Source organism: Vicugna pacos, chromosome 16 (genome assembly GCF_048564905.1).
Source record: "Vicugna pacos chromosome 16, VicPac4, whole genome shotgun sequence".
Classification (NCBI taxonomy): Eukaryota; Metazoa; Chordata; class Mammalia; order Artiodactyla; family Camelidae; genus Vicugna; species Vicugna pacos.
In genome coordinates, this window is record NC_133002.1 from 3,394,179 (window position 1) to 3,416,158 (window position 21,980).

General features: G+C 34.5%; 1 protein-coding gene across 1 annotated transcript in view; it reads left to right on the forward strand.

The window, feature by feature from the left end:
• Positions 1-21,980, forward strand: part of DHX40 (DEAH-box helicase 40) — a 41,348-nt gene that overhangs the window by 11,383 nt on the left and 7,985 nt on the right. Inside the window, exons 8-12 of the mRNA XM_006218001.3 lie at positions 3,197-3,296; positions 5,030-5,116; positions 5,247-5,429; positions 9,513-9,593; positions 10,205-10,362. Coding sequence (XP_006218063.1) covers positions 3,197-3,296; positions 5,030-5,116; positions 5,247-5,429; positions 9,513-9,593; positions 10,205-10,362 — 609 coding nt within the window. The remainder of the gene's footprint in view (positions 1-3,196; positions 3,297-5,029; positions 5,117-5,246; positions 5,430-9,512; positions 9,594-10,204; positions 10,363-21,980) is intronic.

Consider the following 21,980-nt stretch of genomic DNA (forward strand, 5'->3'; position numbering starts at 1 on the left):
TTACTCATGATCTCAAGCCTTTTCTCTGTATCAGAAGTTTGATTTTCAGCTGTTTTAGTGAGACTTCTCAAGATATTTTTGACTCAGCCAAAAATGACTCCCAGGGAGGGTAGAATTTGAGCTAAGCAGTGTTGTATCTCTTTGGTTCTGTTCCAGAATCATCTTTTTCCCCCTTTGATTGACAGTTTCTGTTTACTGCTTTAAATTATGTTTCTTTTATACACATACACACACTTTCTCACACACACGCTTTCTCTCTCTCTCAATTGTGCTTCTGCTTTGGGATCAATTTGAGACAAATCTATGAGGAAGTTTCAGTTGGCCTTAATATATGTCACATATTCACATATTTTAGGAGCATCACTCTGTGTAGTGTTAAGTGGTCTATCCTCAGTATCCTTATTTCTTGGTAGACTTTGTAACATCTTTCTGCCTCTTTGACAACTTTTTCCCCTGTTAATTTACATCTTACAACCTTATGAGGTACTGAGATAGATGGAGTAAGGCGTATCAGAATCTGTCTTTTTTTTTTTTTCAGATTTATTTTACTTTTTTGGGGGGGGTGGAATTAGGTTTATTAATTTATTTTAATGGAGGTACTGGGGATTGAACCCAGGACCTCATGCCTGCTAAGCATGCAGTCTACCACTAGACTCCCCAGAGTCTATTTTAGATAGGAAGATCAGGTAGTGAAAATAATCAGAATTTCTACATCTTAATGAAAGTATTCAATTTCCCTTTTCCTTTGCGGAAAGTGGGAATGTGCTTTAGGGTGTATGTATTTAACTTTTTCCCTAATATTTATAAATAAACATAAAATTGACATGTGTTTATACTTGTGGAATATGGTGTTAAAGTACGTGGGTGAAATGTAAATGCGAAACAAACGTGAGTCTTTTCAAGCAGCAGTTTCAGGACTTTTTATTTGACTGTAGTGAACAAAATAATAAATGAAGCTGAAGTTTTGCTTGAACTGAAGACTAAAATTAGGTACTTTTAGAAATGGGTTATTGAAAACAGGGTTGGTAATAGATAAATGTTCAGATTGGACATTTCTAATTTATATAAAATTTTAGAGTTATGTCAAATTTTAAAGGTAGAAAAATTTCCACTTATTTTTATCATACATTTTAAAATTTATCAATTCATCGAACTTTATTGAGCACTTTCTATGTTCTAGGCATTGCAGGTACTGGGGATACGTCTTGAATAAAAGAAAGTCCTTGTTCTCATAGAGCTACATTATAGTAGAATACATAGACAATAAATAAATGTATAAATCTATAATTTGAACTAAAGTAGTATATGGCTTCTTTGAACCATCTGGAAGAAATGAGCTATCTAAATCTAAGAAATACCTAAATAATTTTTCTCATGTATGTATAAGCTGCCTCTCTAGCACTTTTTTACTTGTGAAATTAATTTCAGAATGATGTATTAGAATAACAACAATACTTGACTTGGTTTTAAACTTGCCTGTCTATATGTACGTCTTGGGCAAGTAACTTGACCTCTCTGGGCTTTAGTTTTCTCATCTATGAAATGAGATGGTTGGCCTAGTAACATGATTTTAAAATTGTGCTGATCTGTGTCACTGCTTTTTTCCCTCATAAAAGTTTAACTTTGATCTGTTTCATATTTTGGAAATACATGGATCTTTATATGATTTTATATGGAAACAAGTTTTGTACTTTATTTAAAAACAGATTTGATTTAGATTTTCTTGGCTGCTGAAAAGAAAACAACTTGAGGTTGCTCAAGTAGAAAAAATGAACTTTCTAAACAAACACGTGCATATCTTGTGGAAATCAAATGCAGCTAGGCATTAAAAATTTTTTTCTTTTTAAAGTATATGTAAGTACTTACTGTTCTAGTATATAGTGTAGAATAATAAACACATATGAAACAAAAAGTTTAAAAGGATGTTATGAGAGACATAGACATGCTAATAATTTCTTTTTATACCCCAGTAGATTGACTTGTGTACTTCCTGGAATGATTACTCCTAATTTTTGGAGATCACTGAAATAGACAATCTACCTAAATCCTTTGCTTGACCTGTCTAGTAGCTTAAGTGGTCTTTTCCTTCATCCTTCCTCAGCCACCCATTCAGAAACTTGTTATAGACTTTGTCATTACCATCATTTATGATCGCAGTTTTAAACATCTTTCTGATGATTCTGAATCCTGTTTCTGTTAACTAATTTCTGTTCCTAATTCAACAATTTTCAGAATGCATCGAGATTTGTCTTTTACCAGCCAGCACTTATCTCCTTTTGTCTATGCCATAACCATTTCCTTGTAAACATTAATTCTCTTGTCTGGTTCTCTGCTTAACTGGCAGGAGGGCAAATCTGGCCAAATCCATCTTTCATTTGTTTCACGCCCAGGTCTCTTAAGGCCTGGGAAGTGCCAGGAACCCAGAAATACTCTCTTATGAACTCTCATGGCTGATTCAATTTTTTCTCTCTTTAGCTTTACTTCATGTACACTAGTCACTTCCCTATGGTTCACAAGTTAATTTTTCCTCTTTGCAAGAGACTAATCTAATCAAATTGAGCATCTCTTGGACCTTATTCCAAATTTACAGGAGAATCAGACTGGCCCACTTGGAGGGGGATATTTATCCTTGGTGCCATAAATTGTGGCCAGAGGAGCAAGGTAGCATACTATAAGCACTGCTGCTGGGGCATACCCTTCAGAATGTGTGGATAGTGGAAATCAGTGTGATGTTACTTGTTGGGACATGTAGTCATAAATTAGGCAGACATCTGAAAAAGTAAAAACAGCCTTAGCTAATCAATCCTTAAAACATAGATAGGTCCTTAATCTGTAGTCCATAGATGGGCTTCAGAGAATCCCTGAACATCCTGATACTGTTTGAAATTTTTTGTGTGTGTGTACATATGTGAATTTTAATGGAGAAGAGGCCCACAGTTTTTAAATACTCTCAAAGGGAGCTATGACCTACATAAATGACTGCTGAAGGATTTATTTTAGCAATCTGTGGTTCCATGGATCTTTGAGATCTTAACAGTGAAAGGTGAGGAAAAAATAGTTTTTGCTATTATATTTTGAATTCAAGATAATTAGAGGTGAAGAAAACAACTTTTAATGAAAAGAAATTAGTTTTTCAAAACTTGAGTTTGACAAATGCGTGCTGTCAATTAGTATTTTCTCTTTACGTATATTTTAGATCAACAGAGGAGAATATTTTTGCCACCACCACCTGGAATTAGAAAATGTGTCATATCCACCAATATTTCTGCAACATCTTTGACAATAGATGGAATCAGGTATAACTTTTAAAATTCCTCTTAAAGCCAAGGAAGCCACTTAGCTGATCATAAACATGAAGTTTGTGTCTCTGTGCCCTCTAATTTCCTTCTCCCTACTTAACTTGTAATCACCTATTGTATTTTGTAATTATTGATTGCTCTGAATAGGAAGTGGAGAAGGAAGTGCATGTAGCATTTCTGTTCACACGTTTTAAATACTTGTACTGGCAACTTCTAGTTTTCTCTTCCCAGATTTAAGGTTGTATGTAGTACTTGATGAGTTTCATTAAATGGGAAGCCAAACCTGTTTCTCTGTGCTCCCATTCTCAGTGTGTACCTAAGATGATCTGCTATTCCCTTCTCTCTTCTGTAGTAACTTTGTGTATCCAAGTGTTTATCTGGAAGTACTATTTCTCACTTTTCACCTTTTGTGAAATGAACTATGACACAGACCCTTTATTTTTAATGTAATCAGCGGTGCCCTCAAATTTTTGAGTGAATTTAGTAGAGAAACACTTGGAGATTTTAATTCTAGCTACCTAATGTGAAGTTCTTTTAGACTGTTGAACCACATTCCTTCTGGATATTTATCTTTTCCTCCATATATTTTATGTTTTTAACTAAGGCTGTCTGTCTGCCACAGGAAGGCTGGACCTGACCCAAAGATCCTATATATTTTGGGTAAAATGATCACCCAGATCTGAAAGGAAGTTTAATTTCCTCTGCTTTTATCCCTCACTTTAAGAATAACTGTTTCACTAAGGGCTTAGGGGAGCAGCTCTCTTGAATAAATTAACCTCTAAAGATTTCTGTTTCCAGCAAAGGCAAAAGTTATTAAATAGCATGTTTCAGAATGTTCCCTTAGTGAATGATAGACTTACTACTGTTCCTAACTTAATTTTTTATCTGACTTGTTATCTGTTTAATTGGCTTAAAATGGTATTGTTAAAGGCTAACTGGAATTAGACTCTGAACCTGTTAGAATGGTTTAGAGCTGATTTTCAGGTTTGCTTTTTTTTTTACAGGAGAAATTCACATAACATAAAACTAACATTGAAAAGTGAAAAATTAAGTAGTATTTATTACATTTACAATGTTGTGCAACTACCACCTCTGTCTAGTTCTAAAATATTTCATCACCTCCAAATAAAAACCTGTACACTTTAAGGAATTGCTCCCCATTCCTCCCTCCACACCTGCCAATCACCACTTTCTGTTTCTATGGATATCCTCTTCTGCATATTTCATATAAATGGAATCATACAATATGTGACATTCTGTGTCTGGTTTTTTTTACTCAGTGTATTTTTTGAGAGTCATCTGTGTTGTGTCATTCCTTTTTATGGCTGAATAGTATTTCATTGTATGTATATACCAAAATTTGTCCTTTCATCTCTTAAGGGTTAATGGACATTAAGGTTGTTTCTGCCTTTTGTCTTTTATCAGGGGTTCTCTGAACTTATGTCTACAAGTATTTGCTGAGTACTTGTTTTCAGTTCTTTTGGGTGTATACTTAGGAATGGAATTTCTGGGTCTATGTTTAGTGTTTTGAGGGACCTCCAAACCATTTTCCACATTGGCTGAACGATTTTACATTTCCACTAGCAATGTACAAGGGTTCCAATTTCTTGACTTTCAAGTTTTACACTTAACATAAAGGTTGTCATGTAGAAAAGGAGAACCCAAAGTGGTTAAAAATTAATAAGTCTTTCCTTATTTCCTGGAAAATTAACTTTTTTCGTTCTCCTTAGATATGTGGTAGACGGTGGCTTTGTGAAGCAGTTAAATCACAATCCCAGATTAGGACTGGACATTCTAGAGGTGGTTCCAATTTCAAAGTAAGTCTCTGTGTTAAGCCTTTTTGTTCAAAGAATAGTTGATTAGATAATTTCTAGCTGGTTTGGGGGTGGGAAGTGAATTACTTAGAAAACTCACAGAATATTTTCGGGACTTTTTTTTCTTCTAAAGGAGTGAGGCATTACAGCGAAGTGGCCGAGCTGGCAGGACTTCCTCAGGAAAATGCTTTCGGATCTATAGTAAAGATTTTTGGAACCAGTGTATGCCTGACCATGTGATCCCTGAGATTAAAAGAACTAGTTTGACATCTGTAGTTCTGACCTTAAAGTGCCTTGCCATACATGATGTTATAAGGTATGTAGACAACTTGAAAAGAAAAAGGAAAAGTTTGGTAGGGAGCCAGGTTATTCCTCAGAAATTTTTAAAAAGTATTTGGCTTGTATATCCCTACACTGCAAGGTTCAGCTGAACCTGAATAAGGCTTCTTTGCATTGCTTTCTTGGGATTTGATCCCTTGCTCATGTTTTAACCTTGGCTTAATGGATTTTTTCATGCTGATGTTTACTTGGATCATTTAGTGACCACTGTTTATCTGTAATGGAAGATATATAATGACCCTAATCAAAAAAGTGTCTTGTTTTTTTGTTTGTTTTGTTTGCTTGTTTGTTTTTGTGTAGCATCTTTTTTATGGCCAGCACTGTACCAAGTACCATGAGAGACAGTAGTTTTTTTGTTTTCACTAAGCTTAAATTATAGTGGGGAGATAAGATTCAGACACATGAAGCAAAGAATAGAATAATTATTAAATTAGTTAAATGTTAAATTATATAATTAATTAGTATAGGACTCAATATTGTAGGGGCTTGAAATTTCATATTATACATGGTAGAGGAAGTAATGAAATGTCTTGGTCTTAAATTTTGGTCTTAATTGTCTGGGTGTGTAAGTGTCAGGAACCTTGGGAGAAAGTGACCATGCATTCTTTAAATTCATAATAAGAAGGGGAGTGATTACTAGGTGCATTGTTTACTCTTGGAAAGCAAATTAAAAATTTTTTTGATAGTTATTATCATGAGACTACAGATTTTCTAAAGGAGAATATAAATTCTAGACAGAGGAAGGCAAAGATTTGGAATTCTAACTGTACTCATAAATGATACTAATGAGAAGGAAAAGCCACTTAAAGAAATCTAAATTGCCAAACAGATGAACCTAGATTTTAAAAATAATATTTAGAAAGGATAGCAGAGCAGCATGAAGAATAATTTAGTGAAGAATAAATCTCTCAGAAAAATAGGAACAGTAATTACTTAATAACATCTGCCCCGAGTTATTTTTCCATCTTAAGTTTTAAGACATAGAATGTAAAAAAGTCCTTAAAATGCTAGAGATCAGGAAAAAAGACTTCTTCCCTCCCTCTTTTTTCATCCAGTTTTATTGAGCTATAATTGACATACAGCACTGTATAAGTTTAAGGGGAACAGAATAATGATTTGACTCTACATGCATCATAAAATGATTACCACAGGAAGTTTAGTGAACATCCATTGTCTCATACAGATACAAAATTAAAGAAATAGAAAAAAATTTTTTTCCTTCTGATTCTTAGGATTTACTCTTTTAACAGCTTTCATAATAGCATACAGCAGTGTTAATTATATTTATCACATTGTATCTTCTCTTTTTAACATGTGTATAGAATTTGGACAGATAGAACCAGAATTTGAAATAGATGGTATAGTATTCATAGATGACAGAAAGAAAAAACAGCTTTTCAATTGTTATTTTGATTTCTGTTCTCCTTTATTAAGAATGATTTCAAAACTGGAACAAGTCTAGATAAGAAAGCATTAACGATCAATATGGATTAGGAAATAATGAGAGAGAGTACCTAAGGACCATAAATGAGTTTGTCTTGAGGCTTTATTTCCATGATACTAAAAGAACTTACAGATAGAATGTTGGAGGTATTGTGGGTTGTGTGTGAGAAATTATGCAGTATGGGTTATCAGAAAATTGTGAGAAACGCAAATGTCTTGATTTTTCCATTTAAGAGAAGGACAGGTTATGGAAACAACTGCTCAGTAAGCTTGACATTGATTTTTAGCAAATTCTAGCATAGTTTATTGAAAAATGATTTAAGATAATTTAATGGTGATTTATAATAAGTATGAATCAAAATGGTTCACAAAGAACATGTCATAGAAACTATTTCTTTTTCAGTTTGAAGATACGACCATTCACATAATGGGTGCCCCACAAGAATTTATTGAATGATAACCTAATGGCTCTAGTTTCAACACAATATTTAATAAGATTATATTTGACATCTCTGTGAAGAAGGATGTGACAATACTGCTGAATTAGAGTGTAGTTGTCAAATAGCTAAATCTAGAAAGAATTGATTAGTTGCTTTGTGTAGCCTAGATGGGGGTTTTACTGGTACAGTACTGAACTTCACTCTTTCCTAATAAGCATTTTTAATGAAAATATTAAATAAAGATATTGAAGTCATGATTATCAGATTTTTGGAAAATGTTTTCATGTCTAATTGGTAGGTGGTTAAAACCAAGATTTAGAATGGTCTACACAGGCCAGAACCTTGGGTGGAAATCAACAAGGTAAAAGACTAAAGGGTACATTTTATATCCTGCGTTTCGGTTGCACATTAAGGAAATTCACTATGGTGGGGGTGGGTGTAGCTCAGTGGTAGAGCACATGCTTAGTATGCATAGGGTCCTGAGTTCAATTCCCAGTACCTTCATTAAAAAAAGAGAGACAAAGGAAGAACGAAAGAAAGAATATCAATGCAGAAAAGATCTGAAATTATCAGATTCCTACAAACTTAATATGAGCTTGCAATTAACAGAATTATTATTTTGTTTTAAAAAACAATTTAAAAAGTCCCATTAGCATGGACTTTGGTTATATTAATAGACTGCAGTGTCCAGCTGACTGGCAATTATAGCATTCCTGTTCTGTGTTGGTCACGCTACATTTGGAGTTCAGTTTTGCATATCATCACGTTTTATGATGAGTTTGACAAAGTAAAAATGGTAATTAGATATGGTGGGTCTCTTAGAAGCCAAATAATACAAGGAGTGTTTGGCAGCTTTGGTAATTGGTATAATCAGGAGAGAAAAATAATTGTAGTTTTTACAGATCTGAAAGGGTTCTTATATAAGAAGACAAAGTTGACTAGTTTGGTATTGCTTTGGACAGTCATTGGCAAAATATGATCCGGACTCATTGACTGTTTTTGTCACTAAAATTTTGTTGGAACACGGCCATGCTCATTCATTTATGTATGGCTGTTTTACTTCAGCAGCAGAGTTGAGTAATTGTGACAGAAACCATATGGCCTGCAAAACCTAAACTATTTACTATCCGGTCTTCTTTAGAAAGTGCTTGACAACTTTTGCTCTAGGAGATACCAGGCCTTGTTGGTACAGATTGTAGGAAAGCTGCCTATAGAGCAACAGTCTACCAGATTTTTGTTTGTTTATTTGTCTTTAAGTAGAGCTGTCAATCCTGGCATGGACATTTATGTAAGGTGTTGGACCTTTTGTCCTTTTTTGCACCTTTTTTTCAAGGTGAGAAATTGGAGTAGATGATTTATCCTCTCAAGACCAATGATGGAAAAAATAATCCAGTGCAGATAATACTAAGTAATTATTGTTCCTATGGAAAAAAATGTATATTCATGCTTGGTTATATCCTGTGTGAATATTATTAATTGTCATGTTAATTAATGATATTGTGGTGTGTCCTTATTTAATAAGAGAGTGTCCTTATTTTCAGGGGATACAAGCAGAAATATTTTGGGGGCAAACTGGCATTATATTTGCAGCTTGTTTGCAGATAGGGAGAAAATGAGTATATACACATACATAAAGTAAATTGGTAAAATTAATTGAAAATATTTACCATTTTATCAAAAACCATTTTGAGGTACTATTAAATAATTTGTAGCTTTTGGCCACTTTCAGTTAATTCTCCTTCACTGTTTTATAATGTTGTAATAAAAACTGCAGAACAAAGAATAAAAGAATAAAGACTGTTAAAAAAAAAAAAGACTGTAGAACAGAGTAGAGATAAAGAATAAAGACTAGAACAGAGCAGACTTGATATTGGCTATAAAGAATGGGGAAAGATTAAGATAAGTAGAGAGGAGTGGTGAGAATGTTCCAGATAAGGGGGATCAGAAAGGAAGTACTTCTTGAATTAAATGGAAGAGTATGATTCAGAAAAAACTGTTTCCTCCTTTGCTGAATGTTGATCATGACCATAGAATACTTCTTGAAAAAAGAAAGGGAAAAGAAAGACTTGAAAAATAGAAGGAGAAGTAAAACATTTTAAGGGAATTTTCAAGTGTGTATAAAATCTTACCATGTTCAAGGAATGGAATTTCATTTTATATCTCATCTAAACACACAGGTTTCCCTATTTGGATCCACCTAATGAGAGACTTATTTTGGAAGCTCTTAAGCAACTTTACCAGTGCGATGCTATTGACAGGTAAAAAACCAACCACAACAGATGTTAATTGCTTTTTAAAATAGAGTTCATAATACTTTCCTTTATCAGTACAGAGTGATTTGTTTGAATTGGATAGATTGTCTCACCTGAAATTAGGATTCATCCTCAACCTTTCTTCACCATAATTCTGAAAATGTACCATAAACCTGTTTTGGTTTGATACTGGTATTACTTAACAAGTAATTTCTGAGAACCGTTTCAATGCCAGGCATTATGTTTGGTACATCAAAATGATAAAGAGAGCCAGAATCCTTGTACTCATGATTGTGTGATGGGAAGAGATTTGATAATTATCACTGTCTCATATCTTCAAGGACATCTTCTCTGTTTCTGTAGCATTTTGTGTCTTTTATTATACTACTTTATTCTGCCTCCTTATTTAGTTTTTCGGATATATTGGCCCTGGACAGAAGGTTTATCATCTTTATATTTCTCTTATCAATGACCACAGTGTATCATGTTTCTTATATTGAATTGAATTTCTGGAGGTGACTTAAGGTAATCTAAATTATGTCTGATTTATTCTGAATGATGAGCATTTCATTTGTACTCTCCCAATTAGAAAGACTTAACCTTTTCTTTCTATTAAGGAGTGGCCATGTGACCAGGTTGGGTTTGTCTATGGTAGAATTTCCTCTTCCTCCACATCTGACATGTGCAGTAATAAAGGCTGCTTCTCTGGACTGTGAGGATCTGTTACTTCCAATAGCAGCAATGCTGTCTGTGGAAAATGTCTTCATTAGACCTGGTAAGAAGTTTATTGATGAGTTGTTTTTGTTTTAATTAATAGATTTTATTTTTTGGAGCAGTTTTAGGTTTATAGAAAAATTGAGGGAAGGTGCACACACACAGTTTTCACTATTATTAACATCTTTCATTGGTGTGGTACCTTTGTTACAACTGATGAGCCAATATTGATACATTATTATTAACTAAAATCACTGTGTAATAAACTCTATGGGATTTGACAGATCCATAATGACACATATCCACCATCACAGTATCATAGAGTAGTTTCACTGCCCTAAACATTTCCTGTGCTCCACCTGTTCATCCCTAAATCCCTTCCCCCAAGCCCTTAGTAACCACTGTTGTTTTTACTGTCTCCATAGTTTTGCCTTTTCCAGAATGCCATGTAGTTGGAATAATACAGTATATAGCCTTTTCAGATTGGTTTCTTTAACTTAGCAGTGTGCATTTAAGATTCCTCCATGTCTTTTTGTGGCATGATACCTCATTTCTTTTTATTGCTGAATAATATTCCATTCTGTGGAATTTAACCATTCACCTATTGAAGAACATCTTGTTTGCTTTCAAGTTTTGGCAGTCATGAATAAAGCTGCCATAACATCCATGTGCAGATTTTTGTGTGAACATTGATTTTTAGCTCATTGCCGAACTGTATAATAAGAATACGTTTAGATTTGTAAGAAACTGCCAAATGTATCTTCCGAAATGTCTACACCATTTTGCTTTCCCACCAACAATGAATCTGAGATTCTTGTTGCTTCAGATTCTCACCAGCTTTTGGTGTTGTCAGTGTTTTGGATTTTGGCCGTTCTAATAGGTGTGGAGTGATATTTTGTTTCTGTTTTAAATTGCAGGTCCCTGATGACATACGATGTTAACAATCTTTTTATATGCTTATATTCCATTTGTATTTCTTCTTTGATGATCTGTCTGTTCTGGTCATTTTTAATTGGGTTGTTTGTTTTCTTATTGTTGAGTTTTAAGAGTTCTGGAAGGAATTGACATCTTGACAGTGTTATCTTCCTATACATGTACATGGAATATCTATTTCAATCTCCAGTAATTCACTGAACATTTGTTTTTTATTTTTAATAGATGTACTGGGGATTGGACCCAGGACCTCTTGCATGCTAAGCACATATTCTACCATTGAGCTATATACCCTCCCCTCCCACTAATGAACATTTTTGACTGCTTACATCTAGCCCTGCGGGACATGAAACTGAAGATAAACAACTTTTTCATTCTGTTATCCTTTAACTTGGTTTTTGAGTAGAGAGTATATATTGTTCCTGGCTGAGAGTTAATTTCCTTTCACTAGTAAAGGAAGATAGTATGGTGAACCTTTGCCCTGTTGTAGTACCTTAGTAATATATTAACCTTTTTTTTCTAGAATCAAAAGAAATGGTAGTTCAGCCCTTGTACCCTTAGAGATTTGTTTTGAGGTTTCCACGTCTTTTTTGTTTATTCTGTTTCTTTCCTTTCTTGGTGTGTCAGTACAGGGCACAACAAAACACCTTAGTTCATCATGTGTCAGGTTTGCTTTCTTCCAGTGGGGTTGGTGGGGGCAGTGGTTGTCACAATATTTTTCTCCCCCAGGAACTTCTGAGTAGATTGTGTATCTTGCCTGCAACCAGAACTTAACAATAGAGTGTGTTATCTCATTAGCCATATCGCTTTATGGCCGTGAGTGCTGGGTCCAGGTTCGTTTATTATTGCAATGATTATAATGGAGGGTATGTTTTTCTATAAAAATACTCTAGTTTATAATCAGTGTGCTACCTATCCCAAATAGATTACAGTGTAGTTTTCAGTGTCAGAATTTTGATTCTAATAGTACCCCTAATTGCAATTACATTTTTTCTCGTAAAATACTATATGCAGTTAAATAAGGGTGACGGGCTTTCATTAGGTAATATCAATGCTAAAAATACTCTAGAAACGATTACAGAGTATTGAAGTGGGAGTCAGGAGATCAGGATTCTAACTTTCCACTGCTACCTAATTATCTGACTATTGGCCTAGTCTTTCTGGACTTCATTTTTCATTTGTAAAACCAGGGAGTTCGATTAAGAAAAAGGAAATGTTTTTCCTTTTGGAATACTTAAATAGATGAAACAGTCTGGTGTTAGCCTTTTTGGGGGGAAGGGTAACGTATTATTGTAATACAATTTCAAACTTACAGAAATATTGAAAGAATATTGAAGGAACTCTTTTGTGCCTTGTATCTAGCTTCTGCAGTCTTTAACATTTTGCTGCATTTGTTTTATTCTTTCCCTATATGTGTGCATGTATACATGTATATATTTATAAAAATGCATTTTATATCTTTTTCTGAATCAATTGAGAGTAAATTGGAAACATTGTGCTCTCTTACCACAAAATATTTACATGTGTATTTACTAAGAACAAGAGCAATCTCTTATTTAACCATAGTACATTTATCAAAATTAGGAAAGTTAACATTGATACAATACTGTTATCTAGTCCAGAATCCATATACGTATTGCCCGTTGTCCCTAGAGGATACAGAAGTAGTTTCAGAATTGCTAAGCTATACCACTGTGAAAGGCAGCCTTATTACATAACTAGAGTTCAATATTTGCTTACAGTTTTGTTTTTTTTTTTGAGGTAAAATTTACATGTAGTGAAAAGTATAAATCCTAGGTATATAAGTCACTGAATTTTGTGAAATGTGTTCACGTATGTAACCCACACTTCTGTCAAGATATGAAACAGTTTTATCACTCCAGAAAATTCTCTCAGTGCCCCTTCCTAGATCCCATCCCACTTCCTCCCAAGCCAGCCACTTCCCTGATTTTTTTTTTTTAAAGGCTAGTTTGCTTCTTCTGAAACTTAAGTATACATATAATTATACAATTTGTGTTTTTTTGTGTTTGGCTTCTTTTGGTCAAAATATTGTATGTGAGATTAGCCCATCTTCTTGTATGTATCGATGCTTTGTTCTTTTTACTGTTTAGTGGTATCCTGTTGTTTGAACATACTGAAATTAGGTTATCCATTATCCTATTGATTTGTTTCTTGTTTGGTGCTATTTATGAATACAGCCATCTTGAAAGCATTTGTGCAAGTCTTTTTCATTTTTAATTTCTCTTAGGTAAATACCTAAGAAAGAAATAGTTGCATTATTGAGTTTAGTTAGAAATTGCAGACTCTTTCTGAAAAGTGACTGTACCATTTAAAAATCCCATCAGCTGTGTTTGAGAGTGCAGCTTGCACCTCATGTCCTCCTCAGCATTTGGTGTTGCCAGTCACTTTTACTTTGTATATTCTATTATATATTAGGGATACCTCTTTGTGGTTTTAATTTGCATTTTATTGATGAGTAATAATTTGGGTTCCTTTTTTTGGGCGGGGTGTAATTAGGTTTATTTATTTATTTATTTCTTAATGGAGATACTGGAGATTGAACCCAGGACCTCGTGTATGCTAAGTACATGCTCTACCGCTGAGCTATACCCTCCCCCGATCACTTTTTTATGTGATTATTGGTCATTTAGCTGTCTTCTTTGTGTAGTACCTATTATAATCTTTTGCCTATGTTTTTTTTTTTTGCCTATGTTTTAAATTTAAAATATATATATATTGAATCTGGGAATTCTTTATTCTAGTTATAAGTTATTTGTTAGGTATGAGTTGCATGTATTTTTTCCGAGGGGAGGGTATATAGCTCAATGGTAGAATCTGTGGCTATTTCTTTTTTAGTGGCGGGGTGGGTAATTAGGTTTATTTATTTATTTGTTTTAATAGAGGTGCTGGGGATTGAACCCAGGAGCTCCTACATGCTAGACATGTACTCTACCACTGAGCTATATCCTCCCCCCTGTGGCTTTTTCTGTTTACTTTCTTAAAGATGTCTTTTGATGAGAGAGGTTTTGAATTTTGATGAAGTCTAATATATCAGTTTTTTTTCCTTTGGTGGTTATTGCTTTTAGTATGTAATTCTTTTCTTCCCCCAAGATAGTGAAAATATCCTTCTTATATCTCTTGATATTTTGACTTAGGAGTTTTATAATTTCTAGCCATTATGTTTAGGACAGTGATCCATCTGAAATTAAGTTTTGTCTGTGGTGTGAGGTAGAGGTCTAGGTTACTTTTTTTCCTGTGAGTATCCACGTGTTTCAGCACATTTGTTGAAAAAACTTACTTTCCCTCATTGAATTGCTTTGGCTCCTTTGTTAAAAATCTATGGAAAGTATATGTGTACTAATCTATTTCTGGACTTTATTTTAGTCCATTGATCTATTTGTCTATCTTTATGTCACTGCCGACTTTGTATTGATTATGTAGCTTTGTGATAAATTTTGAAATCTGATAAATTTTGAAATCACAGTCTGTTTCTTTTTCAGTATTGTTTTGGTTATTCTATATTTTTTGTACTTCTATATAAATTTTAGAATCAGCGTCTCAGTTTCCTCAAAGTAAGCTTGCTAAGAATTTTGATAGGGATTGTGTTGAACCCTTTGTTGACTTTTTGCTATCTCTTAATATATCCTTGCTCTAGGGGTTATAATATACATCTTTAATCAAAATTTACTCAAAATTAAGATTTTATTCCTTCATGTGAAATAGAAGAAACCTTGCAATAGTTTAGTTCCATTTACTCCCCATCATTTGTGTGATTGTCGTCATATATATTAATTTACATACATTATAAACCCCACAATATAGTATTATAATTTTTCATTTAAATATTCCTATGTTTTTGAAAGAAGACAAGAAAAGGAAAATTAAGTCTCTCTAGAGCTAGAAGTAGAAGTCCAGGTGTTGGTTTTTAAATTCTTACTTAGAATCCTCTGTCTATGGGTGGGCTGTTGACTTTTTTTTTTTAAGCCTTTCATGTGGTTGAGGTCTTAGGTTTTAAGTATCTGTTCTTTGGTTTTTATCAAGTCCTTGAGGTGGCTTTTGATATCTTGAAGGCCTTTATTTGGGACCTACACTTTAGGAATACACTGAAAGTGAACTGCATGTGTAGACACTCAAGGAAAAGGGAGGCTTCCCTTTGCTAGCCTAATACTTGGCCTTGGTATCTATGGACAGAAGGCAGTCTAATTCTTTGCAATATATTGAGATAATAGCCAATAAGACTATGTCTTGTGTTCTGTGCTTTGATTTGATGGGAAATTTTTCAGTAAGTCTTGCCTTTGTGAAGCACTTGATGTGAGTGATGTTAATGGATATGACACTTGAATTACCCTCAAAGCACTGAGATAACACAGATTTATCAGTGTTTCTAAATATTCCACACAATGAAAATGTAACTGTAAAGCAGTGAGTGGCCTTTTCTGTTGTTTTGTTAGAATTAGATTTATTTTCTTTAGATACTGACCTAGGCCTCTTTAAAAAAAAATAGGTAGTAACATGTGTTGCTGTTGTCAGATATATTATATTTCTCTGTTATAGGCTTAGCAATACAATTTTGTAGATAATGTTTCATGCAATTTCTTTTAAAATTGCATAAAAGAATAGAAGAAATAATGATTGTACACTTTTTAAAAATTTTACCTACATAGTAACTTTTACTAGTGCTCTTTTATAGTGTCATTCTTGTGTTACTTCCTTTCGTCCTGAATAACTTCCTTTTTTATTCATTGTAAGGCAGGTATGCTGGCAACAAATTCTCTCAGGTTTCATTATCCAGGAATGGCTTTATTTTGCCTTCATTTTGAAAGATCATTATGCTGGATATAGGATTCTTAGTTGACAGTTGTTTTCTTTCAGCATTATAAATATATCATCCCACAGTCTTCTGGCTGCCATCATTTCTGTTGAGAAATCAATTGTTAATTTTATTGAAGTTCTCTTGTACACAGTAAGTCATTTTTGTCTTGCTGCTTTCAGTGTTTTGGCTATAATATATCTGTGGATTGCTTTGTTTTTATCCTACTTGGAGTTCATTAAGCCTCTTGAATGTGTAGATTAATTTTTTAATCAAATTTTGAAAATTTTTAGCCATTATTTCCTCAAAATTTTTTCTGCCCTATGCTCTCTCTTCTTCTGGCACTTTCATCATGCATGTGTTGGTGTGCTTAAAGATGTTCCGCATTTCTCTAAGACTGCTTATTTTTCTTCATTGTTTTTCCCCTCTGTTCTTTGGATTGCATGATGTCTCTTGATCTGTATTTTGCTGCTTCTTTCTTCTACCAGCCCAGACCTGCTGTCAAGCCCCACTTACTGAAGTTTTCATTCTATTTATTGTACATTTCAACTTCAGAGGTCAGCCACTGTTGGGTCAGGGGTTGTACCCGAGCCCCTTAAGACACTGTTGTTTTCACCCTTTACTGTTTGGGTCTGTTTTGTGTGATTTGGAGACGATTTTCACAGTTCAAGGAGTTTATGAGTTTGTCCTATGTTCAGCCAAAGACCAGAGGCTCAGACATTCCCTTTGCTTTTGCTCCTCAGAAGGTACAACCTTGGGCATCTGCAGCCTTCCAGAACATCAGGACAGCTTTGGTTTTAGCAAATTTCTCAGATCTCTCTGCTAAATGTTTGACTGGTCTCATTTATGACAAACCCATAGCTAATGTCATACTCAGTGGTAAAATGCTGAAAGCTTTCCCTGTAAAATCAGGAACGAGACAAGGATGCCCACTGTAGCCACTTCTGTTTAACATAGTATTGGAAATCCAAGCCACAGCAAGCAGTCAGACAAGAAATAAAAGGCATCCAAATTGGAAAGGATGAAGTAAAACTGTTACTATTTGCAGATGATATGATAACCTTACATAGAAAACCCCTAAAGTCTCCACTAAAAAAATCGTTAGAACTAATAGGTGAATTCAGTAAAGTTGCAGGTTACAAGATTAACATTCAGAAATCTGTTGCTTTTCTATATGGTAATAGTGATCTATCAGAAAGAGAAAGCAAGAAAATAATGTGTTTAAAATTGCTTTAAAAAGAATAAAAATACCTAGGAATAAACTTAACGAAGGAGGTGAAAGACCTGTACTCTGAAGACTATAAATCATTGGTGAAGGAAATTGAGGACAATACAAAGAAGTGGGAAGATATCTTTTGTTCCTGGGTTGGAAGAATTAATAATGTTAAAATGTCCATACTACCCAAAGCAATCTATAGATTTAATGCAACCCCTATCAAAATGCCCCTTACATTTTTCACAGAACTAGAACAAATAATCCTAAAATTTATATGGAACCACAAAAGACTCCAAATTGCCAAAGCAATCTTGAGAAAAAGGATCAAAACTGAAAGTAACATACTGCCTGACTTCAGACTATACTACAAAGCTATAGCAATCAAAGCAGCATGGTACTAGCACAAAAACAGACACATAGATCAATGGAACAGAATGGAGAGCTGAGAAGTAAACCCATGCACTTAATGTCAGTTGATCTACAACATACAAGGCAAGACTGTACAATGGAGAAAAGACAGTCTCTTTAATAAGTGCTAGGAAAACTAGACGGTTCCATACATGTAGAGTGTATGAAAAAGAATGTATAAAAGAATGAAATTAGAACATTTTCTCACACCATTTATAAAAATAGACTAAAAATGGATTAAAGACCTAAACTTAAGAACAGAAACCATAAAACTAGAAGAGAACATAGGCGGAACACTGTGACATAAGTCATAGCAATATTTTTTTAGATCTATCTCCTAAGGCAAAAGAAACAAAAATAAACAAGTATGATCTAATTAAACTTAAAAACTTTTTCACAGAAAAGTAACCGCTGACAAAACAAAAAGACAAAAAAACCTATTGAATGGGAGAAAATATTTGCAAATGATATGACTGATAAGGGGGTAATATCCAAAATACATAAATAGCTCATGAAACTTAATATCAAAAAAGAACCAAACTGATTAAAATATGGACAGAAGACCTGAATAGACATTTTCCAAAGAAGATATACAAATGGCCAACAGGTACATGAAAAAATGCTCAGTATCGCTAATCAGCAGACAAATTCAAATCAAAACCACAGTGAGATATCACCTCACACCTGTCAGAATGGCTACCATCAAAAAGTCTACAGATCACAAATATTGGCAAGGATGTGGAGAAAAAGGGAACCCAAGTATACTATTGGGAATGTAAATTGATTCATCCAGTATGGAAAACAGTATGGAGGTGCCTCAGAAAACTAAAAATAGATCTGTCTTATGATCCAGCAATTCCACTTCTGGGTATATATCAGAAGAAACTGAAAACACTACTTTGAATAGATAACATGCACCCCAGTGATCATAGCCATAGCCATACATTATTTACAATAGCCAAGATACGGAAGCAACCTAAGTGGTCACCAACAGATGATGGATAAAGAATATTATTCAGCCATAAAAAGGATAATATTCAGCCATTTGCAACAGCTTGTATGGACCTAGAGAAATAAGTCAGAGAAAGACAAATACTGTACTTTTTTTTTTCATATTTAAGATGCCTACAAAGAGGTTTTTTTCTTTCTTTTAGGCAACAAAATATTTTTCAGTCCTTGACATCTCACTCTCACCTAGCACCACAGATGCAAGACAAATACTGTATCCTATCACTTATATGTGGTCTAAAAAAAATAAAACAAATGAATTCATGTAACAAAACAGAAACAGACTCACAGATACAGAGAATAAGCTGGTGGTTATCAGTGGGGAGAAGGAAGAAGGGATGGACAAGATAGGGGTGTGGGATTAAGAGATAGAAACTATTATATATAAAACAGAAATAGACTCATGGGCATAGAAAACAAACTGGTTACTGTGGGGAAAGGTGGGGAGGAATAGTTTAGGAGTTTGAGAATAAAAGATACACATTACTATATGTAAAACAGATAAACAACAAGGACCTACTGTATAGCACAGGGAATGATACTCAGTTTCTTCTAATGAGCTATAAAAGAAACATTTGGAAAAATACCTATATATGTATAGATGAAATGCTTTGCTGTACTCCTGAAACATTGTTAATCGACTACACTTCAATAAAAAATATTTTTTAAAATAATAAAATTTAAGGGGATTTTAAAGTCAAAAGAGGAACTACTTTGTATAAAATAAGCAACAAGGACATATTGTACAGCACAGGGAAATATAGCCATTAGTTTGTAGTAACTCTAAGTGGAGTATAATCTAAAAATACTGCATCACTGTGTTGTACACCTGAAACTAATACTATAAATCAACACTACTTTAATAAAAATAATTTTAAGGGAGAGGGTCTAGTTCTATGGTACAGTGCGTGCTTAGCATGCACAAGGTCCTGGGTTCAATCCCCAGTACCTCCACTAAAATAAATAAAAATAAAACTAATTCCACCCCCCCCCCCCAAAATAAAGAGAATTGTAATTAAGAGAAGTTTGGCTGGTCTGCCTCTGTTTGTATCACACCGAGCTGTTAGTCTCCACTGATTGGTATCTGATTGCTCTGTTGTTTTTGAAAGTCCCCTGGGGCACAAATTGCTCCATAGTTCTATCTAGATAAAAGTTGGGCACCTCAGCAGGGGCAGAGTATTGCCAATCTTTGACAGTACTTGTTCCTGCCCTCCCCTGGGAAGAACCTCTGTGCTGTGGAGCAGGAGCTGAGGGTTGATTGGGAACGTCTGGTCTTCTCTGGCTGCCCCAGCTGGGCCCTCCCTATAGGGCAGAAGCTTGCAATGGGAGGTGCTGGGAACTGGTTCCTACTTGAATGCAGTGCTTCCTGCTGTTCTTACTGAAAGCCATAGATTCAATCTCCAGAAGCTTTGAATATTTATCTTTGGTAATTTTGACTAGTTTAACAGATGTCTCTGAGAGTGCAGTTTCACCTAACTCCTCATACCACCATTCCTAATATACATCAGTAGCTGAAAATTCAAACAGAAAAGGAACTAAGTGAAAAGCAAGTCTTCCTGTCCTAAACACGTCCCCAGGTCTGATACCTGGAGGCAGCGATCACTGCCAGTTTCTTACTCATCCTGAGAGAGATGCTCTTGCTATATATGCACATATGATCTAGACTTCCTTTTTAAACTTAGATCATCAAGAAGTTCAGCTGCTGCAAAATGCAGCTTCAGTTTTTGAGCATGTGATTTACTGAGGTCTTGTTACACCCAAAAATGTGTATCGGATTTCCAGCTGCTTTAAAGTGCGTATATGGTCTTTGTAGGTTAAACAGTCCTTTCTGGCTTGGGTCTTAGTCATTGTAGATCACCTGATTTAGTTTATTACATACTTATCGGTAAGACCAGTTGGTATTCTCAAATCTAACACTGAATAAAGATTTTAAACATCGAAATGATGATACTGTCACCATTTTTAGTAATCTTTTTGCTCTAGTTAACTGTACACAATGTTTGGTATAGATACTGCTTTAGAAGTCAAACAATGAAGTGAGGGCTCTTAAATATTTTTAAGCCTTAAAATGAAACAATATTAATCTAACATTGTGTTTTAAAGTTTTTAATTGTTTTAACTGTGATATTGAGAAGTAAGGGGTACTTTATGTGTATATGACACGTAAAGCTTTATTCCCCTGCTTCAGCTCTGAGGATTGTTGTTACAAAAGCCCTTCCTGTGTGATAGTTTTGTATTCTGATTGATTGTTAGATAGAAAAGCACTGAGTTCTCCTCCCGAAGGGAGAAGTTCAGCTGATACACCTTGTTCTGCTTCTTCAGCTTCTTATTTATAGTTTTTGCCTCGGTAGCATCTACCTATTTGCATTGAGGTAAAACCAATAATAGAATTTCATCTGGGGAAAGATAATAAGTTAAAGAAAATGACAAGTCTACTGGGAAAGGAATTAAAGATGGATTGTCAAAATATTGTGTAGTCAGAGGATAAACTTACTGAGATTGTCATAACTGTGTGTGATATGGTTTTTGATTTTCCTATACAAATCCTGAATTTACTGTGAGACTTCTGCCAATTTTAATTTTAATTAATTAGATTATTTTGAGGGAATAGTTAGGGAAAAGGAACACAAATATGTTCCGTATGTTGTCTTCAAGAATAAAGGGGGAGAGAGAGAGGGACAGAGAGAAGGTAACAGCAGTGTGGGAAGGACAGCCGGAAAAGCAACGTGCCTTCTGCATTTTTCAGATTGTGAGCAGGTAGCCACTCTAAACAACAGAGATCCAACACTAACCATGCAGTTAATTTTCACAAACTATAAACTGAGTTTAGAATTTTAATCCACTAAAACTTATTGTAGTTATTCGGACGTTTCAATAAGAGATGGTAAGCCATCTGTGTAAATTGCTAAAGCAGATATTAGAGCCAAATCGAACATTTCTAGGGTTGCCTGGAGGCTGAGAAGGGAAGAACTGAACCATAATGGGAAGCTTCTCTGAGGCTACATAGCCCAGGCATACACAGCCCAAGGTAGCTGACACTCCACATTTTTATAGTAGGGAATTCAATTCAAAGATCCAGGAGCCCCTGGCTGATAGGTAGGCTTGGCTCCTAATGTTGGCAGCCAAGGCAGCGTTGATACTTGAATCTAGTACATTTGATTTTGGCATAATACCTTCTAGGCAGTGGTGATGGGTGCATGAAATTAGATGTTTTGACTTAAAAATCAGTATCCCTAACTGGTTCAAGCATTATATCTTCAGCTTGGTACTGTCATTTGTATGACCTATGATAAATCATATTCAC